Below are 24,746 nucleotides of genomic sequence, written 5' to 3' on the forward strand. Positions count from 1 at the left end.
GTTTTGGATTACAAATGCTAGTGAGCTGGGAAGATTCATTATACTTAATAGTTTGTTTATTCAAATCAATATTTCAATATAGTTTGAATAATACAAAAACAGCTCTCATGGCTTGGAGGAACTCTGCATGACAATCTACAGTTTGCTTCTGCTATTTCCTCTCCTTTAGCGAAAGCATCCTCTGCACTGTCCTCGTCACCAGAGGACCTGTTTACTGTCAACTGCGCTGAGCAGTGTCCTGTCGCAGCTGGAATCACAACAATGCGTGGGAACATACATTCTGGGTGATAATGCCTTTACATCAATCTATTCTTTTTTGTTGTGAATATTTTGAGATTAGAGAGATTAGCTTCAGCCGGACAAGACAGTAAGTCCATGTGAATATGTGACAAACGGCTGTTAATACAGAACAGTAACATCACACCTGATGAATAAACACATCTAGACAAACCCAAAATTCACAACCACTATGGCTTTTAAGACAGCTGTCAAAACCTGCCTGACTTTAAAGTAAAACATGTGGTTTGAGGCTGAGGTACTGAGTATGATTAGTGTATTCATTTTTGGCACTATATAAATGGTGTTGTTCCGACAGGGAGGACAGGACAGGCTTAGTCGGAAGCATCTATCCTCAACCTTTGTGCAGTTAAGCCAAGAAAGGGTCAAACCCGACCCCAATGTGTGATTCATTTCCTACTGTCAGTACAGTATGACCTTGGATGACAGACCTTCTGTCTGGCCTGGCCAATCCAAACAGTTCCCCAAGATCTCAACGACTTCAGAAACACACACAGGCCTTTATACACCTGTCCATCATCTGTCACATGACTTACCAGGTGCATAAGAAAGACGCACCCACACACACTTTGACAAACAATCATGAAGTCTCCAAACAGATCGACATAAAACAACTCTTCACAAACAGCTGGAAATATCTATCATATCAATATATGAAGAAAAGAATCCTCGTACATTTAGAGTTTTTTTGAATTGTCAAAGAGCTGAATCCATATTGGACAATTATCTTACACCTGGCAACACTGGGGTGCTGTTTCACACAAACAAGACAAGGATTGTCATGATTTAAATTAATTAGCATCACTGACATACAACTTTTTTGGCCCTAGCAGCACATTCTCTCTTAAAGAGAGGCACCAGCATTGCTTCTGGGAGATGTGAGCGACTGAAAATACTTGACGACAGTGCTGTTACAAAGTGATCATGCTGTTTCTTCTAGACTTGACAGGTTTGCGAACTGTGAAATTTTGTCACAAAAATCAGAATATCAATGATTGTAAAAACACAGTGAGAGAGCTGTAGCTGTGGAAGGGAGGGCACATCTGTCTCGCTTTCCAGAGCGCTTCATACTTTCCATGAACTTGTGCTTCCAAGAAATCCATATCCAGCAGCTTGTGATTCTTCCCATTTTATAAGAATGGAGAAACTCAGAAAAGATATATGTATGTGTGCGTGTGTGTGGGGGGGGGGAAGGTTCGAGATGTTTTAACAGTAAAGACTGAGACTATTTGGAAGGGCATACATGTGAATCAGTCTCACCCTGTGTCATTCTGCAGAAAGCCCTCCAGCTCGTCCTTTTGCTCGGCCAGAGAGGACTCCAGATCCAGATAGGTGCCATTGTGGGAGAGCTGCAGCGTACAGTCATCAAGCTATGGGGAAGAAAGAAAGAATCTTTTGATCACAAACGTCTTCAGGAATGATATGGACCTCAACTAAAATACTTGATTCAACTGTGTTGAACAAAACTAGGGGCCAACTTGAAAAATTGGCATTTAGACCTAAGTTAGGGATGGAAAATATGGTTCAGCACTTGGACATACGCGGGGTGGCATGTGAAAACTCCCTGGCCTTGCTATGATACGTACATGTGCCATCCACAGGAATGATATTGGTCTCTGGGTCCACAATTTTTTAATACTCACTCACTATGTCTCTGCATGCATTTCACACCCTTTTTTTTTTTTTAACAAGTTGAGCCCGTAAAATAAAGCCGGTTCAGGCGAGGATTTCAACGCGAGTCGAGTGTGTGCAGCTATCCAAAGTGGGAGAGCCATATGCGGTGTGCCTCTGCTTTCAGCATTACAAAGCTATGAAGGGAATTAACTAGTGGAGACGTAGCAATAAAGGCTTCAGAACATGAAACCAGAACCGGGGGGAAACAGAGAATGAAAGGTTTTTTCGTGCATTTAAATACCAGCTGAGAGGAAAAATGACACTCAAAATTTAAAATTGTGTACAATCTCTACATGTTTGTGGAGGGAGCAATCACAGTCATTCCCACGTACGTAAGTTACATGTGTACATTTATGCACACGGCAGATTCTGGTTTTCATGATCTAAGGTAGCACTGCAGAGCGTCAGAATTGACCAGCTTTGCTCTGAGTAATGGGAAACCCTGCTGAGTCTGAGACCAGGTGCACAGTAATGTATCCGCACACCACTGGCATTGATGTTTACAGTCACAAGTTGATAGCAGGTGCAAGCAGCCGGCTCAGCTACAACTCGTAAAAAGTAACATACATCATGGCATTATTGTTACAATAAGCTATGAGCTTTACAACTCACTGTTAAAGCTGCTGATGTATGAATAGGTGAATGAGATCAGTGTCACGACTTGAGTTAGCATTTAGCACCTACATACTGGGTACCCTAGCCTCTGGTGTGCTGCCAAACGCCCCCCCCCCCCCGGCTGTCTGGTCAGGTTGCATGACGACGCACCCTGACCAGCAGAGACCATGATCACAAGACCTGCTGCTGCCCTCCGCCTGTCCCTCCTTCTCATTGGGAAACGGAGAGACGAACTGTCGGATGGACTCACAGCATAAATATAACCTTGCTATATTTACCCTGCACTGAGGCAGCATGCACACGAGAGTGGGTGTGTGTGTAGGGTCTGGGAGTTAACGGAGGGGGCACTACCAAGGCTAACTTAACCATATCGTAAATTCTTTAAGCCAGCGGTCACCAAGCGTTTTGCTCTTAGAGCCACCTGAAGGGTAGAGAGTATTTACCGATTTATCAAATTTGCTCGGTTTTCCTTAAATAATGAATATCATGCATTTAATAGGCAGCGAGGAGACTGTCTGTCTCTGTTCACTGGCTACTGTTAATGATCCCTCACAATAATTGTTAGTCATGTTTTATTAAGTGATCATAGGAAAACAGAGACAGCACAAAACTTGTATACATTCAAACACGTGTGCGTGGAAACATCTCGGCGAGTACACGACGATCGTTTGGTTCAAGAGTTGAAGTTCAAGTTCAAGGAGTAGGCTACTTCTGTGGCATCTGTACCGCCCCTCCTCCACTGTGACTGGACAGTTGGGTGGAAAGTGACAGTGACGAGCGAAGCGTTTTACCCATATTTGAACATATTTCAGCTCTCGGTGGACATAAAAGAAAAATGACAAACACGCAGCGCTCAGAACAGTATAAGCACAGAACACGCTGATACGCTTTGCAAATAATTCAACACATATGCTGGCCTCAGAAAAAAAAAGGCTTTGACCTAACAACTCTACCGGTGACTCATGCTATTTTCAGAAGCATGATTTATGAAGGATTTATGTGCCTTAAGCTCCTCTTAGTTTGTTTTGATCTGGTTCTGTATTTTCACTATAATTCTCCCGTCATTTCAGGTCCTTCCATTTTCTCAGGCCATGCAATCTACTCATTCCCCTCCCCTGGTCTTCTCCGCCCATCTCCTCACCATCATTCTGTCATTAGTCCCTCAGTATTTATACCACTTATTTATTCACTTGGTCCCTGTCAGATTGTCTTGAGCTACCAAGCGCTCCAGAGTTTCCTCATATTGTCAGATCAGCTTTTTTTCTGACCCTATTCTCTTGGTTTTCACCCTGCCTGAACTGTTAAGTAAACTGAACTGAACTTGCAACTACATATCTCATTGTCTTGCTTTTAGAATAAGTTGGCCTGTGAACGTTACGATGACTCTTACTCTGGCTTCTGCTCCAGTTACACCAAACTCATAGTTTGTCCTAAAGAGGACATGAATGTGTGTACCAAATGTTAATCCAAAAATCTGTGTCAATCTATCTGATAGTTGATGAGATATTTCAGTCTGGGCCAAAGCGGTGGACTGTCCAACTATCAAGCCAACAAGATAACAAACATTCTAGTGCAAATATTTTAAGGGCCTTCTTTGTAGTCTAGTGATTTAGGTTTGACTATGTAGAAGGGAGGGTAGAGCCAGAGGGGTAGAGCCAGAGGGGGGGGGTTAATCATGCCCTGTCCCACTTTCCATTTATGTAGGACAAAAGCATTTCTTGTGCCCAATCCGCTGGCATTATTCAGCATTTTCTTTAATATTCCACTTGAGGCTTTGTTTATGTCTCGAACACATGTCCCAAGACAGAGCCCCACCACCACCTCCGCCTCCAGCTCCCTGATTTCGTTTGCTGCTTCGCTTTTATCTACATACATTACTCAATCATACAAATACTGCTTGGACAGCAAGAAGTGAGCCCCGGACGACTGTGTAACACAACACGCTAACAGCTAACCATCCAAAGGGTGTCTCCTTCCTAAAACACTTCGCTTGGGTAATAGTAGTAATAACATAACAAAACACATCATGCTGGACGGAGCCGGCAGAGAGGTGGCTCCAGAAGGAACCGCAAGCTCTTCACACTCAAGGCTCCAGGACGGGCCAGGGAAACACTTAGTGGCTAGTATACTTTGCACTCATTTGATCAAATTCTCCCAGAAGAGCAAAGCAGGGAGAAAAAATAAAATTGGGGGTAGGGGAGTAATTACTTCCATGTTAAAACAACACCAAGCCTGCCGGCGATCACGACGGGTCGACACTTAACAATAACCTTACGTAACTTAAACGATGAGTTTTTAAGAACGTTTCTGTGTCAAACTCAGAGCCACAGAGGATCGTTTTCTTTGAAGAGTGTGGAGGACGGCGTGTTCTACACAGCTATTAAATCTCCCAGTGTTGCTTTATTGGCAACCCTTTATTAATGAAATAAAAGTCTTGGCTTTGTTGTTTTAGAGGAGAATGGGAGTTTTGCCCTGCAAAACTGATAGTGAGGCTTCTGCATTGAGCTTAAAATCTATGGATCATTTTTTTTTGGGGGGGGGGGAACTTATCTTGGTGCTTAGTTTAAGCCAGATCTTTGCAATGTAACATCTTTAACATGCAAATGTTTCTTTGAAAAGTGAGAATATCTTTTGTGAGAATAAGAAGGAAACTTCTTTTTCCAGCAGTTTGGATAAAATGACACATCCCATGCACTGATTTAGCCCTGGCAAGTTAGCCTAACTGTGTGTGTGTTTGTGTGTGTGTGTGTGTGTTTGAGTCTATATACTGGTGCATAGTCAGAGAGGTGGGAGAGGAGATGGAGGAAGAGGTCAGGAAAACCACGGCACCCAAAGTGAGGAGAACAAAGTGTCGCAGGGATCCAGGCCCCGGCCACAGGAATTCTGGGACAAGTGACCTATACTTTACATGCAGCCCAGCCAGCCATACACAGAGCTCTACCATCACAACATAATAATACAGTAGGCTTTTCTCAGGGAAGAGCACAGAAGCTTAAAACAAAACGAGTGAAAGGCTGCTTTAACAAAGAAGGATTAACAAATAGCTCAGTTGTCAAACTCTTGCTAGCTTTGGCATTTTCCAATGACATGATAATATTCAACACCAACGTTTGAATCCTGGTCAGCCTGTCGAGCAAATTTGCCACATTTCAGTTTCATCCCTATAATCTCAGCCCAATATCCATTTGCCATTGCGCACAGTCTTCCTTCTGATGTGAACAAAATTGCAAACATGAACGCAGGCTGTACCATCTGTCTGCGTAGAGGTTGTAATCATAAGCTTTGCTGTGGGCCATTTTTCATTTGTTTTGTGGCTTTTAAAGATGGGGCAGCAAAAGATCCATTTGGTCTGAAAAACAACTCTGCTGTTGAACGCTGGTTTGCCGTCAGGGTTGTGTGCCAGCAGTGGAACTCTCTCTTTCTCTCTGTGCCTCATATTTATTTTCAAATCAATCTGTTTTCAGCTTGAATTATACAGCATCTATATACAAATGAAGAATAAATACAAGGTCACAAAGTATCTGCTTCACTTGTTTAGCCTCTGCCAGTGTGTTTGTTGTGACCCAGCCTCCTCAGTAAGGAATGTGTTGCTGTTGCTTTTTTTTTTTCTGGGTTAAACACTGAAATTCACTAAAAACGGTACACAGACACTTTGTATCACACACCCATCGTAATCCGACACTACATTTGATCATCTGTGATTCAGGCCTTTCGCTGCGAATCAGAGCTTCCACAGGCACGCACACATCTGGCTGCACTGAAGCCTTTGCACACCTGTCACTGTGACAGCGTGCCAAACACGATCAGAAGTAACGTTGTGATCTATTATTATTTTGTAGCTTCATCAACAGAGAAGTCAAAGGTTTCTTGGAGCTAGAGGAGATCCAGCATCTTTCTCAATTGCACTTCAGCAGAGCAAATGTACGCCAACATGGGGTAATGTTGCTGTGGGCTTTAAGGGGAAACATTTGCAACCTTGTTTCAGTCCTCAGGCCGGAGAGCCTATCAGTTGTGCCTGCAATGTGTTCTCAAAATAGCCTCTGAATGGTGGGTATGGAAGTTTATTTACAGTAGGCTTGAAGTGGAAAAAAAGCAGTATGAAAATAACCTCGAGCAGTCCTTATTTAAATCTATTTATTTATAACAATGTGAATTTCAATCTCAACATGAAAAAAAATATTAATAAAGCTTATCTTTACTTCAAGAATTATAGTTGTTTTCCCGTGTCTTATGTTGCGTTGTGGTGGAATAAATCACTCTACAATCCGTAATATATCAATGTTTCCTCACAAGGCAACACATAACTAAAGTCTAGTTCTTTACGCTGGTAACCCTACCTTGTGTGGAGTCTTGAGGAGCCGGTGGATGCCTGCTAACTGGTTGATGAGTGGGATATCCTCCCTGAAGGTGAACAGCGGAGGTCTGGTCGGTTCCGGGAAATTCGTGCTATTAAACGGATCGGTGTCATCTAAAAACTGAACCCTGCAGACAAACGTGGCCATGGTGCATCCATGCAAGTATCTCCTCTGAGAGGGCAGCCCGGTTCAACGAGAGCTGTAGGCGGTCGGCTGTGGCTCCTCTCCTGGTAACGACAACAAACCCGGGTCGCCAAGTGTGCTCGTGAGAGCAGCCTGTCCTCCCGCAGGACAGGGGGGTGGAGGGGGGTAGGAGATGGGGTGTGTGCTGGGAGCCGAAAGAGTGGCACAAGGAACCGGCCAGTATCTTGTCTCGCCTCCCTTGCTTTGGTTGCGCTCGCCCTCAGGTTTTTTGGTGAGTTATTCTCGGAGAGGCAGGTGGCTAGTGATGCCGGAGAGTGAAGGATCAGCGCAGCTTGGGACAGCCGGTCTGCTGTCTGTCTGAGTCCCAGTAAACCCCCCCCCCCCCCTTTCTATTTTCCCCTCTGCCTCATCTCTCCCTTCTCCTCCCCCTCCCTCCCTTCAGTTTAGCTTCCTATATGAAAATGAACTGCACTAATCCTATGAAAGATATTTAGAAAATTATGAACATATAGCCTGGTTGTAAACTAATTACCTACAATTTCGTTGTAACATTAGATAAAATATAAAATAATAAGTCAAAATATGCAATACAACAGTATTATTGAGGGATTATTCCTTATGTTTACCTTTTGAAAACAATGTTGTCTAAAAGCTCTCTACAGAGCACAACAGACATACAAATCCAGATCAGAGTAATACTGGGATGAATATTTCCTGTGAAGAGTTTAGCTGCAAGTGCAAGTGGAGCAATGCTGACCTCTTGTGGCAGAAATATATTAATGCAGTTTATACAGTGTTTCTGTCAGTTATTCAATTCTACAAACTCATAGGAACTAATGCACTTTTTTATTTACAGCATATTAAACTATTGTTGAATACTGTAATATATAGCCACAATACACCATTTCACAGTTGTAAGGGTACATTTTCCAAAGTTTATTTCCTGTTCCAGTGTATGTAAATGAGCTGACAGTAAGTAAACATGGACCAAAGGCATTATTTGGTAAGGTGACAGCAAAGGCACAGTAGGACATTTAACAAAATCAAAATCAAGATGGTAAAGCCAGTGCCTTGCATGGAAGTAGCGGAGATGGGGAGGTGGAGGGTTGCGTAACAGCAGCATGAACGTACTGAAGGTAGAGAGACAATCATATTTAAGAGAGACAGCAGCAAGATGATAGGCCAACGATGTAATTGTGTCGTTGTGCTATCGGATAGAGAGACCAGCTGATCCAGACAGCTGACATCATGATTGACAGCCCCAAACAATAACAGCAAGGAAATAATGAGTGTGCATGCGTGAGGAGTGATTGGCAGGACTATGGGAAATAAACTACGGCTTATAGTATATTCTTCCTGTCTGAACTTACGCTAGAGCTTCATTTGTCTTTCTTTTGTGTGTGCACCTGCAAACATCATCTGTGTATGTGGGCGAGATCTATCGTATAACATGTCATTAAATCCATGGGAGGGAAAATCAGTGGAGATCACCTTTTTAGTTACCACTGGAGGGCAGAATGCGACTTCTTTTACGACTTACAGCCACACTGATAAACCTCAAGAAAAACGCATCATCGGCTTCATATTATAATAGTGTGCACCTGAAGTTAATGACTGGTTGTAAGGTGAAGAACAAAGTACAAAGGTTTCTTCACACACCCTGACAACCATTCACTCTATGACCTCTTATGTAGCTCTGCCACGTTCTAGTTACCAGCTAATGTTATTCTAACTATAGTATGGTAATCTCTAACCAAGAATCATCAGCTGGATTGAGTTGATGTGCTTTTAATTGTCCACGAACTAAGATGTGGTATTTAATACTTGCCATTGAAATTGTATCCCAAACGTCCCCTTTGCACCACATCAAGGAATGATGACAGCACATCTGTCGAACATCATAAATTATTGGTAATGGTTACCAGACAATGACCTTAAAGAGAAGACTTGAATGCTCTCTTGATGTGATAACACAGCAGCTCTGAAGTGTGAAACACACTTTATCATGAAACAATTTAACAAAACAAGTATTTTCAGAAAACAAAAATCAGAAAACCCAACATTGGACAATTTGACCAACTCAGCACAGCTCATTGTGGAAGTTACCATGTACTGCAATGTTTCTTTGCCCTTTTTGTGGAGTCACAGTCACCTGAGGACGTCTTAATGATCAGTCGTGCCGAAGCAGAAAATAAAGTATTATTATTATATAAGTTAAGTTATTAAAACAGCAGACACATCTTCTTACATCACTCTCCTGTGGACATTAAAATATCTTCTGGTCAGTTCTGTTGAGAAATTTTCTGAAATATTGTGTTTTTACTGTTACTGCTGTTTTTGTAGAATGTTGTCATGTTTCATACTTTGTGTAATAAACACACATAGTTTATCCTCACCTTTCAAATGATATAACCGCAAGATCAATATAATATGTTGACTATATGCTATAATATACCAGCTGACACCAACATGAGTCTGTCTGAGGTTTCAGATTTTCATCTGATGTTTATCTTTAGAGACATTTCTTTCTACTTGTGTTGTCCTGTCTGGGATCACACATTTACAAGTAAAGTCTTAAAACTTCTCAATGGGTTGCTTATTAACAGCTCTTAATCCACATTAACCCTTTGTTGTTTGAAAATCCACAAAATGTCCAAATCATAAATTGTTAAAACATTAGTTTAACTGAAAAATAATGTACATGCGTATTGTAGTACTGAACATCAGTAGAAATATGTTATGAGTTCCAATTTTGCAGACATAAAATCCAATTGGTGCATGGTTCAAAAAGTATAATAAATGAACTCATTAGAGGGTTCAGAGTCCGAGTCAGTGGAGTCCTGGGTCGTCTCCATGGGAAGAAAATGTTTTTGTGGTGTGGTGTTTACGTATTCATGGCCTCAGTCTCATATGCGTGAATTGATGCACATTGCACCTAGATGTGTGCGTCTGTCCATTTTCCACCACACACAAATCTAGACATATCTTATTCTGATTGGCAGGAATAGTTTATGATGTTGACACCCATGTGTCTTCAAGTTAGTAGGTGAGATGGACACACAAATAGAATGTGCAAGATACACCCACCCACCCACACACACTGTCAGAGATCGAGTTCTCTGACAGCCAGCAGCACTGGGAATCTCCCAGCTTCGTCTGTCCGACATTTTTGATCTGTAGACTGGACCAGCTCCACAGACACCATGAGACTGGTTCTTCCAAACCCTGGGCTCGAAGACAGGATCCCCTCTCATGAGGACCTGGAGAGGATGGAGAAGGAGGAGGCAGGGGACAGGCCCAAATGGGACAACAAAGCCCAGTATCTGCTCACCTGTGTGGGCTTCTGTGTGGGACTTGGCAACGTGTGGAGGTTCCCTTACTTGTGTCAAAGCCACGGAGGAGGTAGGTTCTTTTTATCTGTAGCTAAACTGTGAAAAGAATGCATATAAACAGGTCCCATATAGTGGAAAGTGAAAACTGAAAAGTACAGGTTCAGGTATCATGTTTGCCTTTAAATCAAATGTCCACATCAAATTATAAATGCTAGTTGTAAAAATGGAAAAAATAAAATAAATTAAATTAAATGTGATGATTCTGATAGCCTACGTGATTGTGTTAAATTGGCCCTAAAATCAAAATAAAATGCAAGAAGTTTTGTGAGCAACACTCATGTTGCCATGATGTCCTCCGTGTTAATAATTCATGACAACCTCTTTGGTTGGGTGTATTTATTTTTTGTTACAGACATATGATTCTGATGTGAGTTAAAAGTATAAAAACAGCATTGAGCAAACACACTCCATTATTCAAAGTGGCACTAGAAAACCATGATGCATCATTATGATCCTAATATCTGCACTTAAAGTGATTTAGGTTAAATATTAACTTGCAGAGGTGAATGAATGCTGCATAAAGCTATAAACTCTTCAGCAAAGCACCACTGACGCGTTAGAGCACGGGACACGGTGATATTTTGAGCTTGAAAATTGTGACTGGAGTGAAGAAACACTGACTTCTGGTCAGCTGACTTTGTGAATGGCAAAAAAAAGGCAGATTCCTAAACTTTACCCCTATGTTGTGAGAGGCGTGATTGCATTTAAAGATAAACATGGTCTTGTGCTGAGGTGTTGCCTATCACCTATCAGACAAACCAGCTAACTCAAGTTAGCAAACACTCAGCCAAAGTAGCTCAGAGTATAGTACAATATAGGAATACTATTGTATTCTGTGAGGACAAAAAAATTATCTGAAATATTATATAATAATAATATATATGAAACTAAATCAGTTTTACACCTCCTTATATAAACTAATTAAAACCAGATGAGTTTGCAACAATGCTAGCAGCTCTGTGAGGCTACTTTGAACTATTTTAACGTCACCAACTGACATACTCTAACATACTCACAATGGCAATGCTAACATGCTGATGTTTAGCAGATATAATGCTGAGCATGTTGAGTATGTCTTGGTCATAATACAATTACAATTTTGAACTCGTGATGACACGAGATAAAAAGTTATGGGTTTAGCAAAGGGTTCATCCTCTGAGGCACATGAATGTCTGTCATTTAATGGCAACTGATACAGTAGCTGTTAAGGCATTGCAGTCTGGACCAAAGTGGTGGACAGACAGACCAACATTGCCGTCCTAGAGCAACACATACTTCACTGTCCTCAATAATTAATCTCTTGTTTATTTGGAATATAGAACCAGGTTGTTAGAGTGAGTAGTATTACCCACCACCGCTTGCTAAACAGGCAAATAGCACCACCCTCAGGGAATCAAAGCTCACCAAGTGGTTCAGCTCAAAAATAAATCAGCCAAACCACGTTTTTTTTTTTGTTACAAACCCCTTTTCTAGTGTTTGAAAAGCCAACATTTTGAGGATGCAAACGGGACTCCTAGATATACAGTAACTGTGATAGAATAGGCTAAAGATGACAAAATAGCTAACATACAAAAGTTATTGTAGCCTACATTGGGCCAGATGAGGGAAAATCCCCTTTTTTTTTATCTTGAACTGGCCCTCAACCTTGAAGGCAGTGCGGAGATAACCTTTCAGGGGTGGAAATCCGATTTCCCAACAATCTCTGTGCCACTGATGTCAAGGTAAAGCACGAGCTGCCGTTCATGCAAGTCTACATATTCATCTCAAGTGGTTAACATTTAGCTTACATACGTAGAGCGTCAATGAAACAAGTGGGTAAACGACCTGTAGTTGAATTTATAATCCCCCAGGCTGATTATTAAGGATGATAATTTGATGAGTGATTCAGCTTTTTTTCATATCAGTTGTTCTGTTCTGTTCTGTTCCGCTATCTGAATCCTGATACCAGAGTGAACTTTCAGCCTTGATGCTGCATCGCCTGCATTGTCATGCATGATAATAAAGACAATTAAAGCTTATGTCAATCCCTTTTTTGTTTCGTTACCAGTATACTGTATGTGTAGTTGTTTCTGCAATAAAGTTTTGAAGGATTAATAGCTGTATATTAAATTATACACCGTTTTTATGTGTTGAGGTGTACAGAATATCTAATGTTAAAACAATCACACATGGCTGCAGTAAACGAGGTGTATCTATGCTATCGCGCACATGTCTCCAGTTATCTAAGCTTGTATTGGCGTGTCCCCAGGTGCTTTTATGATCCCTTTTCTTATCCTGCTCGTCTTCGAGGGGATCCCGCTGCTGTACCTTGAGTTTGCCATCGGCCAGCGCCTCAGAAAGGGCAGCGTAGGGGCTTGGTCTTCAATTCACCCCTACTTGGCTGGAGTTGGTGAGTGACACACTTGTCAAATCCTCATGTACGTTTTGCACTATACTATAGAAGCCCATTAACACCTACATTATTACAAAGCATGCGAGCATCATGAGAAATGTCTGTGGTGCAAAACGTCACACTGTCGATTTTCTCTCTCTATTACAGGTATTGCGTCCATGACAGTCTCGTTCTTAGTGGGCATGTACTACAACACCATCATCGCCTGGGTGATGTGGTACTTCTTCAACTCTTTTCAGAGCCCACTGCCATGGAGCCAGTGTCCTCTCAATGAAAACCTTACAGGCATGTCACCACTTAAACAAAACAACAACTTCAGCCTTAATATTTTGCGATCCATTCAAACAAATTGATTTGCCCCCTTCCTGTAGATGTAGTGTCCGAATGCAAACGCAGCTCTCCAGTGGACTACTTCTGGTACAGAGAGACATTAAACACCTCAGAGGCTATAGAGAAGGCTGGAGGTCTGCAGTGGTGGGTGGTGGTGTGCTTGGCTGCTGCTTGGAGTGTGCTCTATTTTTGCTGCATTCGAGGAATTGAGACCACAGGCAAGGTAGGGCATCTATGGCATTAATGTTGCATAATGTGGCAGCAGAGATTTGTCATTCATTTGAATGTGTATTATATATTAAAATGCAGTAAAATGTTGTAAGGAAGGGAGTTCTCTTAACCATAAGTCTTCCCTCTCATTTCCTCCTTTCTTATCAGTATGTGATTATGGTGTGCTTTATACATGAATGCTTCAGCTGTGACTCTGAAGACCTTGGATGCCATTTATCACTCTGCGTTAAGATTTATTACTGGAGATAATTATACTCATCATTGTGAGCTGGATGCAAAAGTTGGATGGCCCTGCCTCTCTGAAAGGCATGATAGACACTAGGTTTTATTTATTTATAAGACCCAAACTGTTTTTTTTACCTCCTTAATTTGCTTCATTGTTGTCTTAAGTGTGGGTCCTTACCAAACATGCTTGTATGACTGGATTATGTTTCCGGTGCCAGCTGTTTTTATTGGGCTTTGCAAATCCAGTTTTTATATTGGGCACCTGTAACATGGAATAACATCCAGAACATTCTACCTCACTTTCATCCTTAGGGCAATTTACATTTCTCATTTCATCCTATTCATCCTGTTCTAATATTATTTATTTATTTTTTAGTTTATTTTTTGTGTTTCTTGGTGCCTGTGATTGTTTATTTTATTTTTTTACTTGGCTGTATTGTGAATGAGGTCTATCTACCCCAATGTAAAAATAAAGGTTGAATAAAATAATGAGCTTTGGAAAGAGCCAGGCTAGCTGTTTTTCCCTGCTTCCTGGTCTCTAACAAATGTGGCCTTGAATGTGCGAAAGTAGGCTACTAACTAACCTAAAACCATAGGTGTAGGACAAAAGTGCCCAATTTGAGCAATATCATTTGTTTCTTATTGAAGCCATAGTTATTCAAAGATAATATAATGATATTTTAAAAAGTCTCTATCCTTTCTCTCAGGCTGTGTACATCACCTCCACTCTGCCGTACGTGGTCCTCACCATCTTCCTCATCAGAGGACTGACTCTGAAAGGATCCGTCGACGGAATCAAGTTCCTCTTCACACCAGATGTTAGTCATTTAATTACGTTCTCCCTGCCAATAGCATGGAAGATATTTCACTGTGCTGATGATATCATTGATTTCTAGCTGGATGAGTTGGTGAACCCATCAACGTGGTTGGATGCGGGAGCGCAAGTGTTCTACTCCTTCTCCCTGGCCTTTGGAGGTCTCATCTCATTCTCCAGCTATAACCCTATTCAGTTAGTACATGTTAACTTTACATGGCATCTAATCTTATCAGCTGAGATGAACAAAGTTTGCAAAAATGTTAAATAAAACTATGAATTTGTATTTTCCCTCTAGCAACAATTGTGAGCAGGATGCTATCATCATCTCCATTATTAATGGCTGTACTTCTATCTATGCTGCCACTGTCATCTACTCGATCATTGGCTTCCGGGCAACGGAGCAGTTCGACGCCTGCCTTAATGAGTATGTGCATGGAACGTTACGTCAATTTATTTGGGTTAATCGGGGCGATAGTAAAGAACCATTTTTCAGTCGCTCATGTTCCTAAATTTCCTCTTTCAGAAACATCTTGATGCTGCTGAATGCATTTGATCTGGCTGAGGGAGCTGTCACAGAGAACAACTATGATGAAATGCTGCAAAACCTCAACAGCACAATCTCGGGGTCAGAGGTCATTCAGGGGCTGGACCTTAACACCTGCGACCTCAGTACCTTTCTCAGTAATGTATGATTTTTTTTTGGCGGCATCATGTTTGTATTTCATTCTCAGTAGTCAAATCCATTGAGTGTTGTGAATGATTGTGCACTTGTTTTCCAGGGAGTGGAGGGAACGGGTCTGGCCTTTATTGTGTTCACTGAGGCCATCACAAAGATGCCTTTTTCTCCTCTCTGGTCCATCCTCTTTTTCATCATGCTCTTCTGTCTCGGGCTTTCCACCATGTTCGGAAGTATAGAGGGAGTTGTGGTTCCCCTGCAGGACCTTCAGATCTTTCCTAAAAAGTGTCCTAAAGAGGTGCTCACAGGTAAATGATCTTATAGACCCATGTGTGTTACCTTGCATGTTACCAATCGCAAGAATGTTTGGAGGATATGTGGCCTGAGAGGAATGTGACTTTGGAGCGAAATAATTGATCATAATCTGTGTTCAAGTCCACTGGAGTTGATAGACTCAGGACCCGCTGCTTGTCTCCTAAAAATCCATGTAACACAGATACAGGAAACTGACTCTCAGTGTCGGTGTCTCTGTTCTGAACTGTCTGCTTCAATGCGTTTGTGTCCGGCAAGGCTGACCGCTACGGCCGTGGCTTAGGTGTGTACGAGACGACGCAGAGAGCCGACTGTTTGGTCAAAAACTTCAATGAGGTTAGCGTAGATACTGCAATAGCATCAGTTATATCAGAACTGGAGAGTATTTTCTCATTGAAAGAAGAATAAAGAATACTGAAGGCTTTTCTGGAGATGGAGAAGATGCTTTCTACTGACTGGCTTTGGTAAGAGTTTGATTGACAGTTGGTTCATCCAATGACCTGCTACGAACCTCCAAACAGTTTCCAATGACTGCTTCTCAGATGGTTCTGTGTAACAACCCATCTGGCGGGCCAGGATACCATGTATGCTGACACTACATACATTTCTACAGCGGAATAACGGTTAACAACATTGTCAATAATGAGTTATTTTGTTTGGGATTTTAGGGATTGTGTGCTTCTCATCCTTCTTGATCGCCCTCATCTTTGCTCAGCAGTCTGGTAATTACTGGTTAGCACTCTTTGACAGCTATGCAGGCTCCATCCCTCTACTCATTATCGCCTTCTGTGAGATGGTTGCTGTAGCCTACCTGTATGGAATAGACAGGTAAGTTTTAAACAGGAGATTACAAAGCCTATTTTGCCATAAAGAATCCCTGGAATGTCTTAAACAGTGTTTATGTATGTGCCATGTTTAACTAATAAATTTGTTTACAATCAAATATTACAGCATAGCCGAATAGTCCTAAATCAGATCTACCTCCTTTGACAGGTTCAACAAAGATATTGAGTTCATGATTGGACACAAACCCAACATCTTCTGGCAGGCCACATGGAGAGTGGTCAGCCCTCTGATTGTCTTAGTCATCTTTGTGTTTTACTTCGTCACCAAAATCAATGCCACACTGACATACATCACCTGGAATCCAAGCTCGGTAAGTTTTACAACTGTTGTTCGCAAAATTCCTCAATTTATCACGCACATTTTTTTTGAAATATATTAATATTTTTAAATCTTTGTTGTGTCACAGGAAAACTTCCCGGTTTTGGAGACGTTACCCTATCCCACCTGGGTCTACTTTGTCATCTTTCTTTTGGCTGGATTTCCTAGTCTTATGATCCCAGGATATGCGCTGTACAAAGTATTCCAGAGATGCTGCTGCAAGAAAACAATAAATAAACTTGAGCTCAACACTGTATCTGCCAATGTCAACATGTATGACTAGATTGACAAGAACATTACACTGTTGCTTTTAAAATGTGGTGTGTAATACCTTTTTCAAAACAAGAGACAAGTGCAATAACGATGATTTATTCCATGGTGGGGTTTGCTTTACTTTGTTAAAATTGAATTTGTTCAAATGATTTAATTTTTAGATTAACATACTGTGTGTGTGTGTGCTGAGGACATTTTTTGTGTTGACAACGTGTTGATAAAAGTATATAGAATCATTGTAGATGTTCATGAGATGTTTTAAATTGTATATTTTGAGAAAAGCTGAATACACGTATTGAAATATTCTATGCTAACATTGACTTTATTTCATTATAAAAATCATGATCAACGAGGGCAAGTTCTTAGCTACCTCCTCTTCATAAAGATTGTTCGGTCTTTTTTCAATTACTGAAGATTTTACTTGTCCCTTGATTTTACGGAAACAGTTTAAAATAAATCTCAAATTTAACTACTAAATGGTGTGTTTTCAAAGTGCAACTTCTGTGACAATCATATTTAAATCATATATAAATGTGATGACAAGACAAGTGACAGTGGTGGAAACAAAGGATATAATGGAAACGGCAAACAGCACTGGTGGACAATCAATTCATTTACAGCCATTTCGAGAATGAAATTCGATAATTTGGATCTGTTCAACTGATATCAACGTTTCTGTGCAGGGTTTTTTACGGTGTCTGAATGAGCTCAAAACGTGGATGTATTAGCCATGTGATTGACTGGCGACCTGTCCAGGATGCTCCCTGCTTTTATGAATATCCTTAAAGTAACCCTTTATATGGCTTCTATAGATTACCATTCAGTATACACGACTCGCTAAACGCCGACAGTAGTATTTCTTTGGTTAATAATTTGCATTAGAAAGAAACATTGGAACACTGATAAGGTTTATATGGACTCCGAATTGCTTCACAGTTTCACAACAGGAAAAATTTTACGATACAAGTTCAAACTGAAAAATCCCTTTGTAACATTTTCATAACTACTAAAAGACTTCAGCATTTTAATTTCAATGGACTACATGTACAGACTGATAAGATAGTTTAGTAGATCCCTACGCAATACAACAATCAGACTTCTCAAAGACTGGAAAAGGCACAGCCTGATTGTTAAGATAAGCAATGAAGGGAAGTATGTTGCCTCTGACTGTAGTGTTTCATTCTTTCTTTCTGTCAGACAAGTGATGAACTTTTTGCAATATATGTCGGATATGCTTGTTAATCATGAAGAAGACCTTGTGGTCTTAAGAGGTGTGATATAGTGAATAAATAGCCAATACCTTGCTCCATTTCCCACACAAACTCATAAACTCATCTTTCAGGGAAAAGCGTTTGGGGAGGAACCTCATGTGACGTATTAACCATTATCAAGAAGGTTGCACTTTTTTCAGCTTAACCTTGCTGACATTCCATAACCCAACATGGACTGTAATAAGCTACTGATAGCTTTGGTTCAGGTATCATAGGTCGCGGCAAATACCTCAGTTGTCATTTCCCAGGACATACAGTAGGGGTAAATCACTCAGGGAGAGACAGTCCATGGAGAATCAGTAACAGTTTCCACAGCGCATCCGCTCACTCGCAGGAAAGTAGCAAAACCAACAACTGGTTACGAAAGCGAGACTCAACAGCAACTTTTTACACTTTCTGAGTTTAGTGAACACACAGGGAGCCATCATGAAGCTGAAGCTGCCAAACCCAGGACTGGATGACCGAATCCCCTCTCACGCTGACCTGGAGAGGATGGAGAACGAGGAGGCAGGGGACAGGCCAAAATGGGACAACAAAGCCCAGTATCTGCTCACCTGTGTGGGCTTCTGTGTGGGACTCGGCAACGTCTGGAGGTTCCCTTACCTGTGTCAAAGCCATGGAGGAGGTAGGCTGGGATGAGTTCTGCTGAGTTGCTAGAAAATGAGCGGTGTGTGTGAATTATTACAAAAATGTGTATTTACCCATTTTCAGTAACTGAGGGGAACTCAATCTGTCTACTTTTAGTCAAAATGAAACCAACAAAACATCCATTATTATTGTGGATTGTAACACATTAAATGACACATTTGAAGGGAGTTAGTCATTAAAACTGAGTGTTCTTTTCTCAAAAATGTTGGGTAACTTGAGAATACAAATTATGTTGAAAGGTGCTGTTATATATTTACAGAGAGAGAGAGAGATGCAGTCTTTGTAGCAGTACACATCGTTAGACTTCTGGATGTTGCACTCTAACACATAAAAATAATAGAAATGGCTGTTTTTCCTAGACTGACATCTAAAAAAAATCAATCAATGTATGTTCCTTGAAAACTTAAAATAAATGTGCTCATTAATATCAACTGAAAATGTGGTACACATTGAAACCAATGATGTTATATACTTTTACTTTCTCAAGCTTAAATGATATGTAACATTTAATGTGTGAGTGTTATTCATGGTTTATATAGTGCCTAGTGCGCTTTTTACAGTTTATGGGTGTCTTTATGGCAACACTTTTTGAATGAAGCCGCCCGTTGAATATTTACTTACCTTCATTAAAGTGCTGATTATAATCAATATACACATTGTTAACTCATTATGACAATGTGAATGTTGTACTTTTAGGTGCGTTTATGATCCCATTCCTCATCCTGCTCGTCCTGGAGGGAATCCCACTGCTGCACCTGGAGTTTGCCATCGGTCAGCGCCTGAGAAAGGGCAGCCTGGGAGTATGGAGCTCTATCAGCCCATATTTGACTGGAGTTGGTGGGTAAAAAGAAAGAAGCATGCACATTAGGGTTTGTTGCTCCAGGGCCGACATGTCTGTCTGTACGTCAATCAATCGCATGGTCCCAACAGAAATATCGAAACAATTATTCACTGGATTAATTTGGTGCAGGCATTCATGGTCCCCAGATGATACATTGTACTGACATTGGTGATCCTCTGCCCTTTCCTCTATCCATCACCACCATGAACACTTTTGTGGTTTTATTAGATGGAGTTCCATCAAATTTGGCACAGACATGTACAGTATGTCTGCCTAACATAAATATGTTAGATTTGCAATTGTGAGCATGTTAGCATGTTGAAGTTAGCATTTAATTAAGAAGAAAAAAACACCACAAGACTAATTGTTTCATTTTGTTGCAGGTATTGCATCCATGGTTGTCTCATTTTTGGTGGGTTTGTACTACAACACCATCATGGCCTGGATCATGTGGTATCTCTTCAACTCCTTTCAAGATCCTCTTCCTTGGAGTCAATGTCCTCTCAATGCTAACAGGACAGGTATGCCTTCATACATCAAGACAATAGTCAAAAAAATAAAATAAAAAATCTGCTGTACAGTCTGTGGTAACATTTCTTTCCAAGGTTGCTCAAGTTGCTGCCTGCTCATCCTTTGCAGGTCTGGTTGAGGAGTGTGCTCGGAGCAGCACTGTCGACTACTTCTGGTACAGAGAGACTCTAAACACTTCAACAGCTATTGATGAGTCTGGCGGTCCACAGTGGTGGATAGCGCTATCCCTGCTGGCTGCCTGGACTGTCCTGTATGTCTGCTGCATCCGAGGCATTGAGACCACTGGAAAGGTCCGAATGTCACATTACATCTGAATAATCTGATGCAAGAGTGATGCCTGCTTGCGTTTGTTCAAGTATACAGATATGTCTTTGGATCATGTTGTCATTTTTGTTTTCTCAGGCTGTGTACGTCACCTCCACTCTACCATACTTTGTCCTCACCATCTTCCTCATCAGAGGACTCACTCTGAAAGGATCCGTAGAGGGAATCAAGTTCCTGTTCACACCAGATGTAGGCACAGTTTTACACACCACCCAACATTTCTCAGTATTATTAATATCATGCAAAAAGAAAAAAAGAAGCGTGTGGCATTTGTCCTGTTGTAATTTTCATACTACTATAGTGTTGCTATTTGACTCGGAGCGTGACTTGGACTTCAAAGATTTAAAAACAACGCTAAGCGCGTGCAATTTAGCAGTTGATCGATTGATTGATTACTTTTCATGATGTCACATGACAGTCAGTCAACTCCTCATTGATGATCCTGGTTTACAGTAATACACATATTAATTATTAACAGCGGCCAGAACAGTAGGTCAGTAGGAGTGTTCTTCTGAAGTGCAGAAATATCACAATAGGAAATAATCAGCATGGGAATCTTATAGCTCAATTTTACTGTTTATATAAAAGGTACTTTTTATTCTCTTTTAGGTAAATGAGTTAATGAATCCAACAACCTGGTTGGATGCAGGTGCTCAAGTGTTCTACTCCTTCTCTTTGGCCTTTGGAGGTCTCATCTCTTTCTCCAGTTACAACTCTGTTCAGTGAGTTACTGCCTAACATACACAGTTATGCATTAAGCCTTCCTTTGAACATTTGTCCTGACATTATCATAATTGTTTTTTAGCAACAACTGCGAGCAGGATGCTGTTGTCATCTCCATAGTCAATGGCTTCACCTCAGTGTTCTCGGCGACAGTTATCTATTCCATCATCGGCTTCAGGGCCACGCAAAACTTTGACGACTGCACAGCTGAGTGAGTTTCAAATGTCACAAAAGAAGCCTTTAAAACAATCATTTGGATTCACTTAAGAAGACTGAACACACCTCACTGTGCTTTTCTTTTTTAGCAACATCTGGAAGCTGATGAATACCTTTAACTACCCTGAAAACAACATCACAGAAAACAACTACAATGAGGTTCTGTTGCACCTCAACCAGACAAATCCAGATATCATTCAAGGATTGCAATTACAGACCTGTGACATTCAGGTTTTCCTCAGTCAGGTGAGCATTAGAATATTTAGAAATTTAGTTTTTTATCTCATTGAAATGTTTTAACAGAGGGTGAATGGTTGACATATTTGGTGTACACTTCAGGGTGTGGAGGGAACAGGTCTAGCCTTCATCGTGTTCACAGAGGCCATCATCAAGATGCCGATTTCTCCTATGTGGGCCGTTCTCTTCTTCGTCATGCTCTTCTGCCTCGGTCTCTCAACTATGTTCGGGAACATAGAGGGAGTGGTGGTTCCTTTGCAGGACCTCCAATTGCTGCCCCGAAGTTGGCCCAAAGAAGTTCTCTGTGGTAATGTTTCTGATAAATTAATTGTTCATGTCAGGGTGAGTACGTTTGATCTAGATATGAGTGTAACCACTTTTTGCATTGTTTTTTTTCAGGTCTGACTTGCATAATCTCCCTCGCTCTTGGGCTCATCTTTTCCCTTCGCTCTGGAAACTACTGGCTAGCTCTTTTTGACAACTTTGCTGGCTCTATCCCCCTTCTGGTCATTGGCTTTTGTGAAATGTTTGCTGTTATGTACATCTATGGCGTAGATAGGTGAGTCTATTCAAGAAGTGGTTGTTGGTACAGAGAGTCCAAATTAATGGATTTTTAGCCATGCCAGCAGCTTTGTGTTAAATGCAAATTAACAATTGCTATCACACTAAGATGCTAAACTGATGTGATAAACATTATACCTGTTTATCCCATATACTGTAGGTGTAGCCTCACAGAGTTGCTAGTATGGCTGTATACTCTTAGTCTTTTTATTGTACAAGCATAAGACAGAGACAACTGCTGGACAGGCCAATGAGGGTGTCTGAATATCAGTGAGTAATGCAGTTGAAACATTACATTACATTACAGTCATTTAGCAGACGCTTTTATCCAAAGCGACTTACAATAAGTGTATTCAACATAGGTATTCAAGAGAACTACTAGTCACCAGAAGTCATAAGTGCATCTCCTTTTTTAAACAAGCATCTAAGAGCATAAACCAGAGCAAACGTACAGTGCAGAAACAAACGAATACAATAAGTGCAACAAACTAATACGAATCCAATAAGTGCAACAAACTAATATGAATACAGTAAGTGCTAAGTGGAAGGCTCGGGGTAGTACTTCAAACTAAGAAATAACAGATCACTGTAATCTGACCTTGGAACATCATAGGAGAGATAAAGAAGTACAGTGTGTCATGTAGCAAGACTATGGTGAGGTATGTGGAAAATATGTGTTTTTTGCTCTGATTCAATAACACTGCTGATAAAAGCGGTAAAACAGTTACTTATAAAGAAGCAAAATATTCCAATGTTTCACCCTGTGTCCAGTCTTTATGTTTGGAGATTTATTTCCTTGAAGTCCAGTGCAGCTTCAACACGATGAAAGCACACAACGCCACGGAGGCTGCTTTATTTACTGTATCTAGTATAAGTACAAGGTTGTCTTTAATGGATGCTTTCATACACACTCAGCTGACATTACATCCCCCTCTTATTGCTTCCAAACAGGTTTAACGAGGACATTGAGTTTATGATCGGCCACAAGCCCAATATTTTCTGGCAGGTGACGTGGAGGTTTGTCAGTCCACTGATTATGGTCGTCATCTTGGTTTTCTACTTTGTAACCCAAGTCACCAAGAGTCTCACCTATTTGGTGTGGGACCAGGAGGCGGTAAGTGTGCTCATCACAATAGTTTAAGTCAAAAGACCATTTTAGATGTGTTGAATTAGACCTCTCGAGTGTCGTACATTGGTGTAAATTTTAACATTTCTTTAGGAGAGCTTTCCCACCCTTGAACCACGTCCGTTTCCGTCCTGGATCTACATCATCATCTTCATTCTGGCTGGAATTCCCAGTTTAGCCATCCCAGTGGTCGCCCTCTACAAATTCATCCAGAGGAAATGCTGCAAGCAGAAGGACTACAGTGACGACACATTGGACACTATCTCTGCCAAAATACAAATGAGTGACAAAATGAAGTTCTAGATAGCTTTTTACTTTATTTTAGAACAAAATATTTTCAACAAAATGGATATTGTCTTTTTTTGTATTGTGTTTTGTATGCTTTATACAATAACAGAAGAGCACACTACTGACTTCTATCTGAGAGAAGTAGAGGTACATTTGAAAATATCTTCTGTAAAATGATGTCATTCTAAAGAATAGATTAATTGGTGCTTATTTTTCATACAATTGTGATATTAGTTTCTTGCTGCGTCGCAGTTTACATGTAAGTATATGTTGTACATTAAATGATGATGGGAAATGATCCATTGCGGTCTTATGTTTGTGCACTAAATACAAAACTAGAGCCAGCAGCCAATTAGCTTAGCTTATCATAAAGGCTGAAAACAAAGGAAACATTTTGAAAAATAAAAGTAACAACAACAAAAAACCGCATACCAGCACCTCTAAAGCTCAATAATTACCATGTCGTATCTCATTTGTCTCATTCGTACAAAAATGACCGACTGTTTGCTGTAGCTATTTATATTTTTCACATATGTGAGAGTGCTATCAATATCATCTAACTCTCTGTTTCCAAAAATGTGAAGCTATTATTGTATTATTAAAAGTTTACTAAATTCATGTGTCTAGTATACAAACATAATATTTTATTTTAATATTCTGAAAATAATCTCCATTAGAGGAGCTAATTTGTGTACTTTAAGAATGTTGTGGATTTTTTAAAAACAAAAATTGAATTAATAGCATCAGTCCTTTTTAAAACACTTGTGTGTTCTTTATATTGTGGAGGGCTATTGTAAAGTTTATTTTTATGTGTGAGTATATTACTGCACTTACACTGCCATAAACTATATATTCTGTGAATAATCACCAGTTCAGACCTAAGAACAAAATGAAGTGGTTACTATCTGTATAAATATACTTAAACAATTAAAATAAATCATGTGGTAAATGAGACGATGAAACGAGAACGAGGCTGGACCAGGGGCTTCTCGGAAATTGATCTTTTTGCTTTATGCGCCACTGAGCAACTTTTATAGAAATGAACCAAATATACATCCCTGGTCTTAACACTGACAGTGATTT

At 40.5% G+C, this 24,746-nt stretch overlaps 2 protein-coding genes across 6 annotated transcripts in view; one reads left to right on the forward strand and one right to left on the reverse strand.

The window, feature by feature from the left end:
• fhod3a (formin homology 2 domain containing 3a) overlaps positions 1 to 7,342 on the reverse strand; it is a 58,224-nt gene extending 50,882 nt beyond the window's left edge. For all 3 annotated transcript variants that reach the window (XM_079176031.1, XM_079176030.1, XM_079176029.1), the window contains exons 1-2: positions 6,924 to 7,342; positions 1,558 to 1,667 (exon numbers count right to left, since the gene is read on the reverse strand). In XM_079176031.1, the coding sequence (XP_079032157.1) occupies positions 1,558 to 1,667; positions 6,924 to 7,088 (275 nt within the window). In that variant the 5' untranslated portion in view covers positions 7,089 to 7,342. The remainder of the gene's footprint in view (positions 1 to 1,557; positions 1,668 to 6,923) is intronic.
• A 2,735-nt stretch (positions 7,343 to 10,077) lies between these two features.
• Positions 10,078 to 23,961, forward strand: LOC306708098 (sodium-dependent neutral amino acid transporter B(0)AT1-like). 3 transcript variants are annotated; one of them, XM_079175808.1, is made up of 12 exons: positions 10,078 to 10,487; positions 12,726 to 12,866; positions 13,017 to 13,154; positions 13,241 to 13,422; positions 14,363 to 14,473; positions 14,552 to 14,664; positions 14,768 to 14,896; positions 14,996 to 15,158; positions 15,252 to 15,456; positions 16,129 to 16,288; positions 16,454 to 16,616; positions 23,469 to 23,961. In XM_079175808.1, exons 1-12 carry the CDS (start codon positions 10,289 to 10,291, stop codon positions 23,676 to 23,678), a joined length of 1,914 nt encoding a protein of 637 aa, XP_079031934.1. In that variant the 5' UTR covers positions 10,078 to 10,288; the 3' UTR covers positions 23,679 to 23,961. The 3 variants fall into 3 exon arrangements, with proteins under 3 accessions (XP_079031934.1, XP_079031933.1, XP_079031932.1); XM_079175807.1 differs by lacking the exon at positions 23,469 to 23,961 and adding an exon at positions 16,713 to 17,427 and having other exon boundaries at positions 10,083 to 10,487; XM_079175806.1 differs by lacking the exons at positions 10,078 to 10,487; positions 12,726 to 12,866; positions 13,017 to 13,154; ... (6 more) ...; positions 16,129 to 16,288; positions 16,454 to 16,616 and adding exons at positions 18,395 to 18,793; positions 19,513 to 19,653; positions 20,041 to 20,178; ... (6 more) ...; positions 22,088 to 22,247; positions 23,201 to 23,363.
• Positions 23,962 to 24,746: the final 785 nt, after the last annotated feature.

The sequence above is a fragment of the Pholis gunnellus genome (genome assembly GCF_910591455.1).
Source record: "Pholis gunnellus genome assembly, chromosome: 16".
NCBI classification, from domain to species: Eukaryota; Metazoa; Chordata; class Actinopteri; order Perciformes; family Pholidae; genus Pholis; species Pholis gunnellus.